The 19228-nt window shown below is 33.1% G+C and overlaps 1 protein-coding gene across 8 annotated transcripts in view; it reads right to left on the bottom strand.

Annotated features, from left to right (window-relative positions):
- The window catches only part of Cpeb2 (cytoplasmic polyadenylation element binding protein 2), a 69068-nt gene that overhangs the window by 38472 nt on the left and 11368 nt on the right, over positions 1-19228 (bottom strand). For all 8 annotated transcript variants that reach the window (XM_077110206.1, XM_076864355.2, XM_077110205.1 and 5 more), the window contains one exon: positions 17127-17217. In XM_077110206.1, the coding sequence (XP_076966321.1) occupies positions 17127-17217 (91 nt within the window). The remainder of the gene's footprint in view (positions 1-17126; positions 17218-19228) is intronic.

Genomic DNA, 19228 nt, shown 5'->3' with positions numbered 1-19228 from the left:
GACCTGCAGATCCAGTGTGGGGTGCCTGTGGGTTTGGAGGAGTGTGGGGTCTTCCTTCTGAAAGCGCTGGTGACCCTTGCTTGCTGCTGTATTTCAGGGTTGTTTCTTTGCATGAGTGGATCCCTGGTGGTCTCTCTGCAAGTAGGAGAAGCACTGAGGTCTTGGGATGCAGTGTGGCTGAGCCTGAGGTATCTGAAGCCCAAATCAGTGGGATAGAGACTGGGTTTGTGAAGGCTGATCTGAGTCAGGGCTGAGAAACTGTTGAACACTGACAGACAGTTCAACTTTCCAGCAAGATTTATTTTATTTTTTGATTCACTAATCTCTCTACCATATTTGGAACAGGATGTTTTTTATGTATCAGTGTGTAGAGAACAATGGTATATGAATGGTGTTTTGCATTTTTATTGTATTCTTATGCCTTTAATTTTTTCTCTTTGTTCGTATTCTTCTTCTTTCTTGTCTATTTTCCAACTTTGCTCCAACCAACAGCCAATCTCTGTCGCCTCTTCTTCCACTCTTCCGATGAATTTTTACTTCTCTCTTCCTCTCTCACGGATATTAAATAATACACTACCTCTGTTCTCTCATCTATTACTTGAAATTATAAATCGTTTTAACAAATATTCTGTTTGAATTATAGATACTTACTGAACTTATCATTTTGGTTGAATGCGAGAAAGCAGTAGACGCCTAGGTGGGAGCTATTAGGTTTAAGGCTATACATTGTGTACACTGGGTGCTGCTGATATTGGTCTCACCATTAAAGATAAAGTGCTAGAAACCTCAGGGACACTATAGGTCTACAGAGTTGAATTTATCCTGCCTTAGACCCATACTTTTAGATGGGAAAACACAACATGAAAAAACAAGGGAATAAAGTGCCTCCCCCAAACCCAAGATGCTTCAACAACAAAAGCCACTGATGACACAATAGAAGAAGAAATGTCCAAGAAAGAGTTCAGATTGTATATAGTTAAATTGATGTGAAGTAAAGGATACTATAAAGAGTTAAATCAAAGAAAAAATACAGGAAGTGAAAGACCACTAAAGAGTTAGAGATTGTGAAAAACAAATAAACAAAAAAACAAGCAGAAATCCTTGAAATGAAGGGATCAGAAAACATTATAAATTCAATAGAAAGCATCACCAACATACTAGACCACTTGGAAGACAGAACCTCAGATAATGAAGACAAAATATATAATCTTGAGAATAGAGCTGAACATGCAGAGAAGATGGTAAGAAACCATGACTAGAACATCCAAGAATTATGGGATAACATGGAAAGACTAAATTTAAGAGTTATCAGAGTAGATGAAGAAGCAGAGATATAAACCAAAGGAATGTACAATCTTTTCAATGATATAATAGCAAAAAATTTCCCAAACCTAAATAATGGAATGGAAAATCAAATACAAGAGGCTTATAGGACCTGAATATACAAAATTACAGCAGACTAACACACAGAATAAAGATAAAATTTGAAAGGCTGTAAGAAAAATAATCAAATTATGTATAGGGGGAAACCAATTCGGATCTCAACTGATTTCTCAACCCAGACCCTCAAAGCCAGGAGGTCCTGGAATAGTATATTTCAAGTTCTGAAAAAAACACATGCTAACCAAGAGTTTTATATGCAGAAAAATTAAATTTCAGATTTGAAGATGAAATTAAAACCTTCCATGATTAAGAAAAAATAAAAGATTTCACAACTAGAAAGCCTACAGTACAGAGCATTCAACAAAATATTTCATGAGGATAAAGCAAAAAAAAAAAAAAAGCGAAAACCAGAAAAAATAAATAAAATAGATAAACCCCTGGTTATGCTAACAGAGAAAAAGAGAAAACTCAAATTATTAAAATACAAGATGAAGAAGGAGATATCACAACGGACACATCTGAAATCCAGAAGATAATTAGAAACTATTTTGAAAACTTATACTCTAATAAAATAGAAAATATCGAAGACATCAAATAATTGCTAGAGACATATGACATACCCAAACTGAATGAGAGGTCATACATGATTTAAACACATCAATTTCAAGTAATGAAATAGAAATAACCATCAAAAGCCTACCAACCAAGAAAAGCCCAGGACCAGATGGATTCTCAGTGGAGATCTACAAGACTTTCAAAGAAGAATTAACACCAATATTCCTCAAAGTATTCCATGAAATGTAAAAGGAGGAAACTCTTACAAACTCATTCTATGAGGCTAATATCACACTGATAGATACCAAAACCAGACAAAGACACATCAAGGAAAAAAAACTTCAGACCAATATCCCTGATGAATGTTAAGTGCAAACAGTCTCAATAAAATTCTGGCAAACTGCATACAAAAACATATTAAAAAGATAATGCACCACGATCAAGTGGGATTCATCCCAGGGATAGAGGTTGGTTCAACATATGGAAATCAATAAATGTAATTCACCATATTAATATACTTAAAACAAGAATTATTTCATCATCTCAATAGACGCAGAAAAAGCATGTGACAAAATACAGCACACCTTTATGTTTAAAACACTAGAAAAACTAGGTATAGTAGGAAATATCTCAACATTGTAAAAGCTACATATGCTAACCCCAAGGCCAGTATCATTCTAAATGGAGAAAAATTAAAAGCATTCCTGCTAAAAACTGGAACAAGATAAGGATGTCCTCTTTCACCACTTCTATTCAACATCATTCTTGAAATGTTAGCCAGAGAAATTAGACAAAAAAGGGATATAAATAGGTAAAGAAGAACTCAAATTATCACTATTTGCTGATGACATGATTCTATATCTAGAAGATCCAAAAAATTCCACCAGAAAACTTCCAGAATGAATAAATGAATTTTAGCAAAGTAGCAGGATATAAAATCAACACCCATAAATCAAATGCATTCCTATACATCAGCGATGAATCCACTGAAAGAGAAATTAGAAAACTACCCCATTCACAATAGCCTCAAAAAAAAAAAAAAAAAAACTGGGAATCAATCTAACAAGAGGTGAAAGACCTCTACAGAACACTAAAAAAGAAATTGAAGGGAACCTCAGAAGATGGAAAGATCTTCCATGCTCCTGAATAGGCAGAATTAGTATTGTCAAAATCACTGTACTACCAAAGGGTTAATAGCAATTCCTATTACAATCCCAATGACATTCTTCATATGAATAAAAAAAGCAATCATGAAATTTATTTGGAAAAATAAGAGACCCAAAATAGCTAAAGCAATCCTTAGCAAGAAAAGTGAAGCAGGAGCCATCACAATACCATACCTTAAACTATACTACAGAGCTACAGTAACCAAAATGGCATTGTATTGGCACCAAAACAGACTTGTAGACCAATGGTACAGAATAGAGGACACAGAGACAAACACACATAAATATGGTTATCTCATCCTAGACAAGGGAGCCAAAAATATTCACTGGAGAAAAAGATAGCCTAGTTCTGGTAAAACTGGAAATCCATATGTACCAAAATGAAATTAAACCTCTCTCTCTCACCCTGCCCAAAAATCAACTCAAAGTGGATCAAAGACTTAGGCACTAGAAAAAATAGGTCCAAATCTTCACCACATTGGCCTAGGATCCGACTTCCTTAACAAGACTCTTAAAGCATAAGAAGTAAAATCAAGAATCAATAAATGGGATCAATTCAAATTAAAAAGCTTCTTCTCAGCAAAGGAAACAAAGGAAACAAAGAAAGTGTTCAACATCTCTAGCAAATGTAAATCAAAACTACTCTAAGATTTAGGCTCACTCCTGTCAGAATGGCAATCATCAAGAACAAAGGCAACAATAAATGTTGATGAGGATGCGGTGAAAAAGGTACACTCATACATTGCTGGTGGGACTGCAAACTGGTGCAACCACTATGGAAAGCAGTATGGAGATTTCTCAGAAAACTGGGAATGGAACCACCATTTGACCCAGCAATCCCACTCCTTGGTTTATACCCAAAGGATTTAAAATCAGCTTACTATAGTGACACAGCCACATCAATGCTTATAGTGGCTCAATTCACAATAGCTAGACTATGGAACCAACATAGGTGTACCTCAATAGATGAATGGATAAAAGAGAAAATGTGGTATATATACTCAATGGAATACTACTCAGCTTTAAAAAGTGAAATTATGGCATTTGCCAGTAAATGGTTGGAGTTGGAGAATATCGTGCTAAGCGAAATAAGCCAATCCCATAAAACCAAATTTCCAAATGTTTTCTCTAATATGTGGATGCTAATTCACAATAAGGCTGGGGACACTAGTGAAAAGCAGCTTAACCTTAGATTAGGTGGAGGGGAGAGGGGATATGGGGTTAGGAAAGGTAGTACAAGGAAACAAACATTATTTCTTTATGTATATGTGACTGCATGACCAATATGATTCTGCAACATGTACACCCAGAAAAATAAGAAATTATATCCCATCTATGAATATCAAAGTGCATAAATGCATTCTATTGTCATATTGTCATGTAGAACTAATTAGTACAAATTTAAAAATTTTAAAAAACATAGTCTCTTGTAATATAGTAAAAGAGAGATACAAATATATAATTTCAATCAAATTTGCCAGGTGCTAAAAGAGTACAGGATGTTACAAAAGAAAACAAAACACAAAGATGCATTTAACCAAACCCAGCAAGGCAAGACCTTCCTGGAAAAATAAAGTTAGCAGAGCCTTTTCCCTGGGTTTCATTCTGAAAGACAAACATTTCCAACTGCTACATAATAATTTTCTAACAGGTTGACTGTTCACTTTACTTATCCCAAGAGAGAGGTAACAACAACAAGATAGTTGTACCACTAATAGTCTTTTGACACCTTGGCACTGAATAGACTTAAAAAGTATACCAAATTAAGAAAGTTTAAAAGAAAATTACCTATTTGGAAATGAATGTATATTTGTATGTATGTTCTAAAAGATTATAGCTACCACACAGAAAAATCTCTCAACATAATAAAATACTTCAAAATTAAATAAACAAATTTAGACTCATTGTTAATTATCCAATCACTTTACTTCTACCACAGTGAAAATATTAATATACCTTTACAAGTTAGCTCTTACAGTTTTGTTTTACTTAGGATATTATTATTAATACTTTTAGTAAGATCCTATATCAACTGATAACACTTGAGAATTTATTAAGTTCCAAGGGCTTTTTTTCCTCCTAAAATTCTTTACAACCACTTAATCCTGACAATACTTTCATGGGCTTGCTACTTTGTCTTCCTATTTCAATATGAAGACACTGTGTCACAAAAGGTTAAGTAATTTGCCCGAGGTTATAGGGCATTGGAGCAAGTAGCATTAGAAGAATTTGAACCTCCACAGCTTGGCTTGATACTATTTAATCACTATTTTATTACTGACTTCCTATTGCTAACATTTAATATACAGAAAGGCACAGATACTGTGTCACAGGACAAATTTATCAAAAATTCAGAGTGGTTATAGAGTATATTATATAACAAATTTTAATATAGAAAACTTGGCGAAAAACATATGTTATAGAACTAATTTGTCCTCATTATAAAGTCCTGTGGTGCTGTGACTGATAGTCTTACACTATACCCATCTGTTCATGTCAATAATAGAACCCTCAATGTTGGACAGACACAAAGCTGCCTAGAGTAAAATGCTACATTTCTCAGTCTTCCCTGTAATTAAGTGTGAATATATGTATAATATATGGCCAATGAGATATAATGTTAAGGTGGTTGTTCAATTTCTGGAAAACTACCCTTAAAAAGGAAGGCCTCTTCCTTTCTTTTTTTCCTTCTGGATGAAATGCAGATTATGATGGCTAAACATATTAGACCAGGAGACAAAAACTCAACCTGACCTAGGTTGAACCACCTGTGATATGAATCATACCCTGCTCCGGCCTATCCACACTACATATGCTACCCATGTGTTTGTCCCTTAGTAGTTTCATCAATCATAGATTGACTGTCATGACATTGCAGTACTCATATGTAGGATGTGATACTATCTAAGGTTTCAGTGATCCCTCTGGGTGTCCTAAAACATACTCTCTGTGAATAAGGGGGAACTATGAAAACTGTATTCCAAAGCCTTAATATTCATGAACAAGGTTGCCAACCAATTCCTCACAGTGATGAGAAAAATGCTAAAAACCATTGCCATGCACTCTGCCAAGACTTTTAAGAAAAAAGTAAACATTTAAGTCATATACTATAACTATGCAGTTCCTGGGTTACCAATTAAAAAGAGAGGCAGTCTAACATAGTGGTTAAAAAAAGCATGAGCTGGTGACTGGGCATGGTGGTGCACATCTGTAATCTCAGAGGCTCAGGAGGCTGAGGCAAGAGAATCACCAATTTGAGGTCAGCTTCAGCAATTTAGCAAGGCTCTGAGCAACTTAACAAGACTCTGTCTCAAACTAAAAAAATAAAAAGGGCTACATATGTGGCTCAGTGAATTAAGTGCCTCTGGTTTTAATTCTCCCAAACCCAAAACAGAAAGAGAGAAAGAAAGCATAAGCTGGAGAGTTACAAAGTTTCATCAATAATAGCAGTTGAAATTTGGCAAAAATCGTTAAGAATACATTAGAGCTGCTCAAGGGCAAAATAAGGGTAAATACCTACATGTTAGTTGTGGAAATAAACAATATGTATATATGTGACAAATTGTATAGGTATAGTAAACATAAAACACACACACACCCCTTAATTGAAAACAGCTCATCTTTCTTATGTGCTTTAAATGAAGTGTTGTTCCCACTGGTGTGGTATACTCTTTCAACATTTTTTCATCATTTATATTTCACCCTTACTTCTAGATCCAATTGGGAACAAAAAGGTTCATACAAAGTCTGGTAAAATCCACTTAGAATGTGGTCATTACCAACCTTGATTAACTCCAATCTCTGCTCAGATCCAAGGGGCAGGACAGTCATTCCTGACCTCACTCCCAAATCTCAATGCATGCCTCATAAAAGCCTAAGAATAAGATCATACAAATGTAGAAAAGACCCTTAGATCCAAAGTACCAGATGCCAAGAGAGCAATAGAATCATTCCTTACCTACCTCTATGGCCATTAATCTGCTTTAGATTCAATGAAGTTAATCTATTTAACAAACGCTTAAATCAGGATCTTGTCATAATTTTTTTCATCCAAACAATATTTACAAGTTTTCAAATTTTTATTCAATCAATACTATAAAATATACTAAGAAACAACAAGAAAATACCAAAATGTTTTGTTTCAAGTAAAGTACAATCACAAAAGAAACACAATAAAAAAGAATAAACTTAAGCCATTAATCATATAGTAAGATAATGTATTATCTTATAGTTACTACAATAAAACTAACATGAAACTGATATTAAAACCAAGTTAAACTAATGGTTGCAGAACTTTTCACTGCAAAAGCATTTTAAATGAAAATAATGCTAATTGCATTAAGAATGACAATGGGCAATCATACATTGCCAGTGGCAATGATGAACTGGTATAAAGCTTAAAAATAGGATGGCAATATGGACAGTCCCCAATTTACAAGGCTGCCAAAGGGTGTACACATATAGTCACCATTTTTCACTTTCAGTTGTCAATAATTACATGAAATATTTAACACTATTATAAAATACAGTTTTCAATGATTTTGCCCAGCTGTTGGCTAAAGTAAGCATTCTGAGAACATTTAAGGTAGATTAGGCTAAAATGTTATTTTGGGTAGGTTTTGTGTCTTAAATGCATTTCTCACTTATAACATTTTCATTTATCATAAACCAAGGAGCATCTGTACATATTAAGAGCTACAAAAACAAATGTATTAAGTTTATCCTATGGAAATGAACATAAAATTCACTGAAATTTATTTTATATTAAAAATACTAAGCATCCAAGGAAAGGTTATACAAATTATATTATAGGCATGGATAATATATATGATCTATTTTAAACGCTCTAAACATGCATTTATGAAGAAAAATGAATTATTAGGAAAAATGATTACTCATTTAACCAATAATTTATTGAGCTGTTCCTGTTTGCCTTGCATTATGATATATGCTAGTTCAAGGCAAAGTAAAAACAGGTATGATCATTGTTTCAATCAGAGTGTCATCTGAAAGATATTAATAATCTTTTAAATAATATTAACCTATAACAAATTAATGTACCTAAAATAAATGATAAAGAACTCTGATTAAAAAAGAATGATTCCCTAAAAATCTTTAACAAAATATAATCTACTCATGTTAGGTGTGTAAGAAAGTTCTCACTGACAAAGTACATATTGATTAGGGATTACAGAGATTTCCTATTGATGATGAAAGAACAAACACATGTGCTTACTACTGTTGCTTTCTGAAATCTCTAAAAAGACACTTAAGAAAATTAACTTACATATAACTTAAGTATAACTCCATCGGGACAAGCAATCATACAGGATTTCAGAAGAACCAGGTAACACATTTTGGGAAGCTGTAAATATGAATCATTAAGTAGTAACTGACATAGAAGACCAGAAATCATTGAAGCCACAAACCTAAACCAGTGTGTGTATAGGAAAAGCCATCAAAAAATAAGCCATTTACCATAGCAGATACCTGGAGAGGCTCAAGCATAAGATGCTCAGGTTACCATTGATGATAGATACAGGTGGAAACAGGAAAGCAGTTAAGTTGGTAACTGCTTGTTAATTTTTAAAAGAATCAAGAGATTCTATACTAAAGGGAACCTACAAATGCAAATGTTTACCCAAGTAAACACACAGAGCTTTCAATCCTAAGTTTGTATTTTACTTTTAAATAATATGAATGGACAGTAAAGAATTATGAGATATTTGATGAAAGTCTCCAACATGAGGGGGGAAAAAACAGAAAAGAGGAAATCAGAGGAAGCACAGACAACACAATAAAATGGAAAGATAATACTTAAATACTACAATATACTCCAGAGAAAAAGCACAAATTTAAGATATAAAAATAAGGACATGGTAGGAAAGTCACAAAAATTATTTTAAGACAGAATCTTAAAAATTAGCAAAAAGTTTTAAATTAAAAACTCAATAGTTGAAATATGAGAGATAAGGATACTTCTTCAAAAGCAAATTAAAAGGTAAAACAATAAAAGTAAATGATGGTATAGAGATTCAACATTTGAAAAAAGGAATTCTGAAAAGAAATAATATTTCAAAAAGGGGAGATATTATCAAAGAAATATGAGTATCTTCATTAAAAGCATCCAAATCAATGTGCAGCTCAATAATAAATTAAATGAAGGAGGCATGCAGGCACATATGCACCTCAAGACCCACATTTCATGATTTTAAAATTCAGGCATGAAAAGATCCTAAAAGCTCTCAGAAAGAAAAAAAAAGAAAATGAAAAACAAGACAATCATATAAACAAACAGGTTTCAGAGTAGCATCATATGGCTAGCAACCCTGAAGTTAAAAGAAAATGAATTAGTGCCTTTAAAATTCTAAATTGCTAATATACAATTCCATGCTAGTCTATCATCTTACATAGGTATAATAAATATGTTTTTATTCATATAAAGGCTCAAATTTTTTTGCCCAACAACAACAACAAAAAAAGATAAGCCATTAAGAAAAGAATATGGAGATCAGGATCTGGATTCCACAGGAAGGAAAAAGGGATTCCTAGGAATATGGAAGTTCCCAAATGACAGCTAAAGAGGGGACTATGAGAAGGATGCCTCTAGAAGCTGGGGAAAAAAGTCAATCTGAAAGATGATTTGCTGTATTTGCATGAACTGAAAGAGTTTTACAAATAAATTTTGGAGTAAAATTACAGCTAAGTATTTAGAAAACTAAGCAAACCAACCAGAAAAGCATATGATTAATTTCTGAAAAAGCAATGTTATATGAAAAATAAAATGATATATCATAGTACAATATATACGAGGTTCATTTATGAATATTATTTGCATTATTCTCAGTAATGTAATCCTTAAGTTAAACAAAATACTTTTATAATAAATTTTAGAGAATAGAATAAGAGGAAGAATTGGGGTATGTGTTATTATCAACACAATATTTGAAATATAAGAATACAGATTATTCACAATTACATGAAGAATGAGTTAAAAAAACAAAACAAAACAAAAAGTTTCAAAGTGGCTGCCTCTAAGAAACAGGAGTCATTAGAGGGTTAGAAAAATGAGAACATTTATATATACATTTTTTAAAATTATAAGCCTGTGGAACTATTTGACTTTTATATCTACATACATGTACTTTTAAACTGATTTTTGAAAAAAGTTAACCAGCTTTGGGAGCGGGTAAAGAAAATTGCAAATATTTCAAATTACATACAGAAAAAGATTGGAAAAATTATACGTCAAATTACTGACTGTGGGACTGGGGTTGTGGCTCAGCTGTAGAGCCCTTGCTTAGTACGCTTGAGACCCTGGGTTGATTTTCAACATCACATATAAATAAAGTAAAATAAAAGTATGTGTTCATCTAGAAGTAAAATAATACTTTAAAAATTCCTTTGTGTATATGTACCCACATTTTTTTTTACCCATTCATCTACTGAAAGGCATCTAGGTTGGCTCCACAATTTAGCTATTGTGAATTGTGCTGCTATAAATATTGATGTGACTGTGTCCCTGTAGTATGCTGTTTTTAAGTCCCTTGGGTATAGTCTGAAGACAGGGATAGCTGGGTCAAATGGTGGTTCCATTCTCAGATTTCCAAGGAATCTCATTCTGCTTTCCATATTGGCTGCACCAATTTGCAGTCCCACTAGCAATATATGAATTTACTTTCCCCCAACATCCTTGCCAACACTTATTGTTTGTCTTCATAATAGCTGCCATATATACCCCATGGGATTTTACTCAACAATAAGAGAATAAAATCATGGCATTTGCAGGCAAATGGATGGCGTTGGAGAAGATAATGCTAAGTGAAGTTAGCCAATCCCCCAAAAAACAAATACCAAATGTTTTCTCTGATATCGGGAGGCTAACTTATAGTGGGGTAGGGAGGGGGGGCATGGGAGAAATAGATGAATTCTAGATAGAGAAGAGGAGTGGGAGGGAAAGGAAGGAGCCAGGGGATTAGCAAGGATGGTAGAATGTGATGGACATCATTATCCAAAGTTCATGTAAGAAGACACGAATTGGGTGTCAACCTACTTTATATACAGAGATATGAAAAATTGTGGCATATATGTGTAATAAGAATTATAATGCATTCTGCTGTCATTTATTTTAAAAAATCAATTAAATTTAAAAATTATTGATTGTGGCTATTTTAGTTTGCAGAATTACTGATGATTTTAAAATTCATTTTTTTCTGGTGTTTACAAATTTTCTTTAATGTACAAATACCACTTTTGGTAATAAGAAAACAAATGTTGAAAAAAGGATTAAATGCTACACTTTAAAGGAAAGATTCTCGGGTACTCTTTTAAATATTTTAAGCAGCTAGAAGTCATAGGCCTAATCATCCGAAGAACTTGATTTTATCACTGAAAATTATACATGAGGAAGATTCTTCTTGTTATTTTGCATTTAAAGATAAGATACATAAATTTTATATGTCTAAAATCATAAGAAGATGCATTGCGGGGAAGAAGCAACTTGCAGTAAGCACATATGTATTCTGAATTAGTGTGATTTTAAGAAAATTCACCATAGTTTCTGTCTGGTAGGTTTTAGTTTTGAAAAATTAAATTGTAATCTGTCATAATTCAAATGAACATTTATCTAAATATTCAATGATGCCTGAAGATATAATGGCTTCACTATGTTCTCAAATTTAATAATATTGTTGTTAATAAGGATAGCTACCCTAAAAAGAAATAAAACTTAAGAATTTCTACTCATGATACCATATTTCAAATAAGTTTTCTAAAATGAGAAATCACATTTTCATAATTTCCTTTTTAGTCTGTAGATATTCTGATGAAAAGAGTTAAATTCATGTAAATGTACTTTAAGATGAACTTAATTCTGAACAGCTAGAAGGTAAAAGTAACAAGATTCTATGTATATTGCAAGAACATTTATTGCAATATCAAAATACATAGTAAAATGTATATAGCTCCTATATAAATCTAATTTATTTTAAAATTACTGAATTTTTTTCTTATTTTGATAAAGCCAGTGGTTCACAGGAAAAACAAAAATTATTAGAGAAAAGAATATGTATATTTTACTACTTTTTTGTAAAACTATCTTTTTTGAAGAAACACTCAAGTACAGGTTAAAATGGTTGGGACCAGAAGTGTTTAGGTTTTGGATTTTTTTTTGTTGGATTTTAGAATATTTGCATTTACAAAATGAGTTCTCTTGGGAATGAGATTCAAGTCTAAATATGAAATTCATTTGTGTTTCATATATACTTTATACTCATAGCCTGAAGGCAATTTTACACAATATTTTTAGTGCGTCTGCATTGTGACTGCAACATGTCATGGGGTCAGATATGAAATTTTCCATTTGGCTCTCAAAAAGTTTATGAGATTTTGGAGCATTCTGAATTCTGGATTTTTGGATTAAGGATGTTCAACCTGTATTTGTGATTTTGTTCTATACCTTTTTTTTTTTTTTTCTGGCAATTGTGAAAATTTTGACTCCAACAAACAGGTATCTGAAGAAAATAAAACTCAGTTTGGAAAAATCATCTGTCAGAGTTATAAGGCAAGGCCTTGTAAGAGGAAGTCAACATAACTGTTTTACATCATTGGTATTCTATTTTGCACTTTGCTGTCTTTTAATTGATATATTAAAACTTTTCAAAATACTTCATAGATTTCTTTGCCCTTGCTCTTCTTTATACCAGCTTCTCTAAATGTGCTCTTTATAAAACATGCCAGACACAGTGTCTAGGACAGAGTTTAAGAAAGACTGTCCAGCTCAAAAGTTTTTAAGTTCTAAAATGCAAGTTTTCATACAGGAGACTTAGAAATTCATGCAAGTTATTTTGTGACCTGTACTTCCATCTTACATGGCCAACTGAGAGAAACAGCAGGAAATTGAAAGAAAAGTAGCAAGAATTTGGTACTACCACAACGACATGGAACCTTGAAGCAACAATTCCTCACTTTCTCAGGAGTTAACAATGTCCCTAAAACAGGCAGAGGTTCTTACTTAAAGAGTCTTAAAAATAGGATTTAACAATCAGTACTTAATGAAAATGATACTAGACATATAAAAACTCATGGTAAGTGGATTGTTTTAGAAGCACCCACTTCTAAACATTTGTTGACATAAAAATCACATTCTAAATCCCTTTTCCTGAATTTCCTTTAATTGTTTAGGGAACATTGGTAAAGACATTATGATCTGCTGAGACAGAAGATAGAAGAAGTTAAGAACTGTTATATAAATTGTATTTCCTCCTACAGTTTTCAAATCAACTTTCATGGGCTGAAATTAAAATTTTTGTCCTTATAATTTGGGGTGGGCATAAGCAAGTTTGGTAAAAATGCTCACACAGTAAGACCTTTGAACAAAAGTTGGGGGCAGGAGAGAAGAGAGCTTAACAATGATCTGTTTTGTTCTTTTGTTTAAAGGGGAATGAACTAACTCACACATAAAAAGATCACAAATTATTTAAAATAAGTATTTATTAAATATTAAACTACAAAATTACTTAACTGTACTTGGCAAAACATGACTTTTTAACTATTAAAAGACCCAATGCTTATATTTCCTTTGAAAAGAAAAAAATATTTCGCCTAGAATCAGGCCAGTTCAACAGAAAACAGTTAATAGAGAGAAACCACTGCAGAATAAACAAAGCAGATCTGTCAGTGCCATTAGTTCAATCCAGAAATCCAGAGCAAAAGACAGCAGCATATGAAGTGCTAACTGAGCAGGTTATACCCAATCAGCATTAGGCAGCCCTAAACATTAAGCTAAACCAGGACTAGCTAGATACCTTTCAGTTCCTCAAATGTGGCAATCTCAGCCATGTTTTTGCACATGCTGGATCCTTTGTGTATTGACATTTCCCAATATTTTTCCATCATTGTGCTGCTCAGGCTTCAGGTTTCAGCTTCCTTTAACCTTATATCTAAATCAGGTGCTTCCACTTACTGCCTTCTAAGCACTTTATTGCCTCCTTCCACAGTTATTTCCAACATTCTCTTCTGTGTTTGTGTAAGATCTGTGTTTCTTTCCCCAGTAGGCTATACATTCCCCAAAGGCAGACACCATGTCTGCTTCACACAATGGATAGCCAGCAACTGGTGCAAAAGTAGGTACATTTAGTAGAATAAAGTTCATTCAGAGTTCAATCTTTGGCTTCACATTTGCACATGGCCAAAAAATTAGAACCTTTCCACCTGCTATACTAGACCATACAAACCTTACTAATAAACCAGTGAGGTTAACTACTGGTTACTACAAAACCCATCAAAGTATAGGAAAATGAAAATAAACTGCAGAGAAGCATTTTAGCCTTTAAGTGGGGATGAGAAGGTGTTTCCATTAGTACAATCACTCAGTTCTCAGGTCAATAACCTGCTATTTTCTTTGCATTCTATAGATCTCCTTAACTGTTTTCCTTCCTGTTGACACAACTCTCACCTTGACCAGAATGCAATTTTACAGTTCTTTAACTCAGCAGTAAGCAGCGTCCATGATGGTACCCACTGCTCTTGCCTTCTAGCATTCACAATCTCTTGAGCTACCAAATACTCACGAAATGATGTTGATGTTGTAAGACTTTGAGGCCATTACTTTGTGCTCTATCAACTCACTCAGAAGGAGCGTTATAAGGAAACTTTAGCAGTCCTGTGGAAACACCTACCTGGCAGTGAACTGAGTTCTTCTACCAACATTGTATACTAATTTGCCAGCTACATGAATGTATTGTCTTAGCTGGAATCCTCCAGAGCTCAGTGAAGCCTGCAGTCAAAGCTCAGGTGATTTCTTGATTTCTACCTCAAAAGAAATCCTTATCAAGAACTAATCAAACTCCTCCCAAAGTCTAACCTACAGAAATTGTGTGAGATGTTGCTTTAGATGCTAATTTTGGGGGTGATTTATTTTGCAGCAATAGATAACTATTATAATATCTCATTACTCAAGTCCACAATTTTCTAGAAATATCCACCATTAATACAAAGAAAAAGAAGAAACTCATTTTAAAAATTAACCTATTTTCTTCTTTTCCATTAGATCCCATAAGAAAGTTGAAGAAAATGGTGGTTTGGTTTTGTTTTTATGGTACTGAGGATTGAACCCAGAGGCACTCTACCACTGAGCTACATTTCTAACTAACCTAATATTTTAAGGTCTTGGAAAACTGCTGAGATTGGTCACAAATTTATAATCCTCCTGTCTCAGTCTTATGTGTAGCTGAGATTATACATATGCACCCCCAAGCCTAGCAAAAATGACTAACTTTAAAAAAAGCACTTTAAAAGGATAAAATACTAATTTTGTTCCTGGGGGTAAATAATTATTTTGTATTAAATGAAGGTCAAGATTTTCTGAAGAGATGGGATAAAGGTGAACATTATTCTAAAGATCAGGAATGGGGAAAAAATAAGAAAAACAAATTTATGGGTTAACCCTGGCTGGTTTCTTCCATTTGACATCATCTTGCTTTTCAGATTCTACTGAGGTCCAACTCAAAAACTGTAGTGACACAAGTGTTTGTATATGTGTGTTTGTGTGTGTGTGTGTGTAAATACACAATATGATCACTGCAGGAAGCAGCGAAATTGTACTAGAAAGAAAAGGAAGAAAAAACATTTTTAGAGCAGCACTCAGGGAGTAAAGTAATTTTAAGTATGTATATGATGGCAACTGTGAAGTACTAGTCTTATTTCTCTATGTAGGGAAGGTTTCTTAATTTTTTTCTTTTTTTGTTGCCATAATACATGTGGAACATAATGTACTCCAATCAGAAACAAATTTATCACCATGATGACTCCAGACTCCTAAAGGTGGTGGTGGGCATATTTTTCTTCTTACAAAGACAATTTCTTTTAACAAAAAATTTGGAAATCGCTTCAGAGTTTTAAAAAATTATTATCGATCACCTTTTGCTGCTTCCATTTCCTTTCTCAAGTTCCTAGATCTGACCTCCACTTTTATAATTACCCAGTCTAGAAAAAAGAAAAAAAAATACTGAAATAATTAATAGTGAAGCAATGACTATTTTCTCTAACATCTTCAAAACCCTTTTAAAAGATGGGAAGAAATAACAATGAAAACCTTTCATCATCCAGTAACAATAATCTTTGATTTGTCTAGAACTCCTTAAGAGTTTTCTTTCTAAAGAAGACAAGGAAAAAAACAGGGCTTTTTAAATTATGAGTTGTTAGATTCTATTCAAATAGCAGACCCAAGACAAACACCACTGAACTGTCAGCCTAACAGTGAGGAGAATGAGATTCCATATAGACACTCAAAAAACTACACTGAATTTTGATGAGAAACAAAACAAACAAAAACCCAAAGTGTAACTATATCAGTTTGTATAGAGAACTACATCATCAGCAACCACTAATGACCCCTCAGCTTTCCAAGCTCCTTAAAAAGAAAGAATCAGAAAAACAAAAAAAAAAAAAAAAAAAAGAATCCTCTACAAGCAAAATCCAGTTAGCAGAGCAAAATGATTAGACAGTTGATCAGTATTACCTGCTTAGTAGCTAACAACCTCGATGCCAACACTGAAGTTCTGGAGTTTGAGACTAAATCTTTTAAGTGAATTCTTAATTAGCTTTAAAGAATTAAAATGATTTTGATTCGATGAGAAATTCTGAGTCAGAACTAATCAGCTGCTGCTGTACTCCTGACCCACTGAAAATGTATAAGGTAATAAACACTTATTGTTGTTTTAAGCTGTTAAATTTTAGGATAATTTGTTATGTAGCAATACACAACTAACCTGCCTCTCTTCACTCAAGTTGACATGATTTTCAAGATTTTCAGCATTAAGATAAAGTGCAATGAGAACTGTTATATAAAGAAATGTATGATACATTTTCATTATACAAATAGTTATAAAACAATACTTTTTTCAGACACTACTAACAATTAGTTGACAGATGAGCTTAGTGCTTATTTTCCTATAAAAACTGGTAAAATAAACATAAAAATTGATATGTAATATAAAATTTTTGTTTCAAAAAGTCACCTACCCTTAAGGGGATCATGCTCTGCTCTCATAATATCAATGAGGGAATTTTCCAAAGAGTGCATATTTAAACTGTCATACATTCTACTTCGATCCTAGAAGAGAAGAAAAAAAATAGACTTACTATGTATGCATTTTTTTCAAATAACTGTTAAAAATACTATGTAAATTCTCTTATATATAATAGGACATCTGATTATTATTACTAAGCAACTGTATCTCAAGAAAATATCAATAACTAAGAATCTCAAGAATTACAATATCCCTTACTGAAGGACAATTATTTTCAACTTATTAATCTCCAAAGTATCATATCACAAATAATCTAATTATATTGGCAATATTAATGCAATACAGTAAAATAATTTCTTTTGTCATTCTCTATAAAGATTCTTGAAATACTACACACAAAGGGCATTTTTAGTAGTTTAACTTCTAAACTTTTCTCACATATCTAAGACGACAGACACTAGAACTTAGAAAATAAATATCTGAGAGAAAAGGATTTAATTCCATAATTGCACCGTACTTTAAACATCTATCAGACATTTTATATTATTTAAGACATCTGAATTTCATAACAATAAATGAATAAGCATTATATACATTAACAATCATAAGCATGAGATACTAATATCAGAACAAAGTCTAATGTTTAGAATATTCAAGTTGTGCCCTCCATTGTGCTCCCTCCCATATTTGTCTCTCCATGTGGAAATCCTACCTTTCCCAACTACCTTGCAAAGGTGGCAGGTCTGAAGAGTAAAAGAACTTTTAGCTAAGTTTTCTACTTCACCAAATCTCATAACAAAATTTTCTGCATTGTCAGAAGCCTTGTTTGCTAAATATCTAGTCCCTTTGCTTATTAGAAGGAATTTGATTTTTTTACCGCCCATGAATTTATACTGTCCTCTGCTCAACACGTACTCAATGTCCATGAAAAAATATATTTCAGAAAATACCACAGCAAGTTGTAGCCCATACCCTCCAAATAGCCTGGGAGTCTTTTCCTAAAATGTCAGTGCCATCCCCCACCCACTCCTGTGTGTGTGTGTGTGTATAAATATGGAGGAGACATGATAGGCCATTTTAAATTCTCAACAAACGATTCCCACAGAAAACAGGGAAGAATCAAAAAATTAAGTTGGGGAAAAAGAAACCTCTTTCTCCATAAATCAAAGTTAGGTATTTCTCAACTTGGATCCATGCATTTTGAGACTAGTACAGAATCTCTGGGATTATATTCAATGTACATACATGTGTGTATAATTTTTTTCTCAAGACAAGTTTTATACTTTTTCAAAGGGGTCTATAATCCAGTGAAGATTCAGAACCAGCTGTTCAGAAGCAAAGAAAAACATAAAAAGCTTTCTTAAGAATGTTCATTTATTTATTCTACTTTTATGTTTAAATAAAGGTTGTAAACTTTTTAAAACTAGGGGGCCAGAGTCAGTATTGTAAACTAAAAAAGGTTCTGTCAAGGAATTAGAAAGGGAAAAAAGTAACACTGAATGATGACAAGAAAGCTGGACAACAAGGGTTATTCCAGCTTTATCACTAGAGTGAATGAACTCTATCAGTCCCCATTACTGATTTTTACTGAAAGACCCCTAAGGAATAGCACTGGCAGTGTGACAGCTGTTCACTGGAACAGTGACCTTGTTGGTAAAACAGGTACAGAGAATCAATGAGCTATAACATTGCTTCCAATACTTGAATTATCTGGAAGGCTGGTTAACAGTTTGCTGGGACACATCAATGGAGTGTGGATCAGTAGATTTGGAGTAGCACCTGAGAATTTATATTTCTAACAAGTTCTCAGGTATACCCATGCTGCTGGCTTATAGCTGTAAATGAGAAAAAGTTCTGTGCTCTCTTCTAAATTATTAAGCCTCTGGTTCTTGTAGAAAATAATCATGTCAGACTAGATGATACCTAAAAGTCTATTTTAAAAATTATAGAAAAGACTCAATCATATAACAATAAATGAAATACAACTGGAATAGAGACAGGATTGCCTTTGGGCAAAAAATGACCTACAATTTTAGGAATATCTCCAAATATTTCCATCTTTTGTGCTTCCACTACACTGTAAGTTAATTCAAC

The sequence above is a fragment of the Callospermophilus lateralis genome, chromosome 8 (assembly GCF_048772815.1).
Source record: "Callospermophilus lateralis isolate mCalLat2 chromosome 8, mCalLat2.hap1, whole genome shotgun sequence".
In the NCBI taxonomy this organism is placed as follows: domain Eukaryota; kingdom Metazoa; phylum Chordata; class Mammalia; order Rodentia; family Sciuridae; genus Callospermophilus; species Callospermophilus lateralis.
This window is presented reverse-complemented; position numbering and strand designations above follow the sequence as displayed.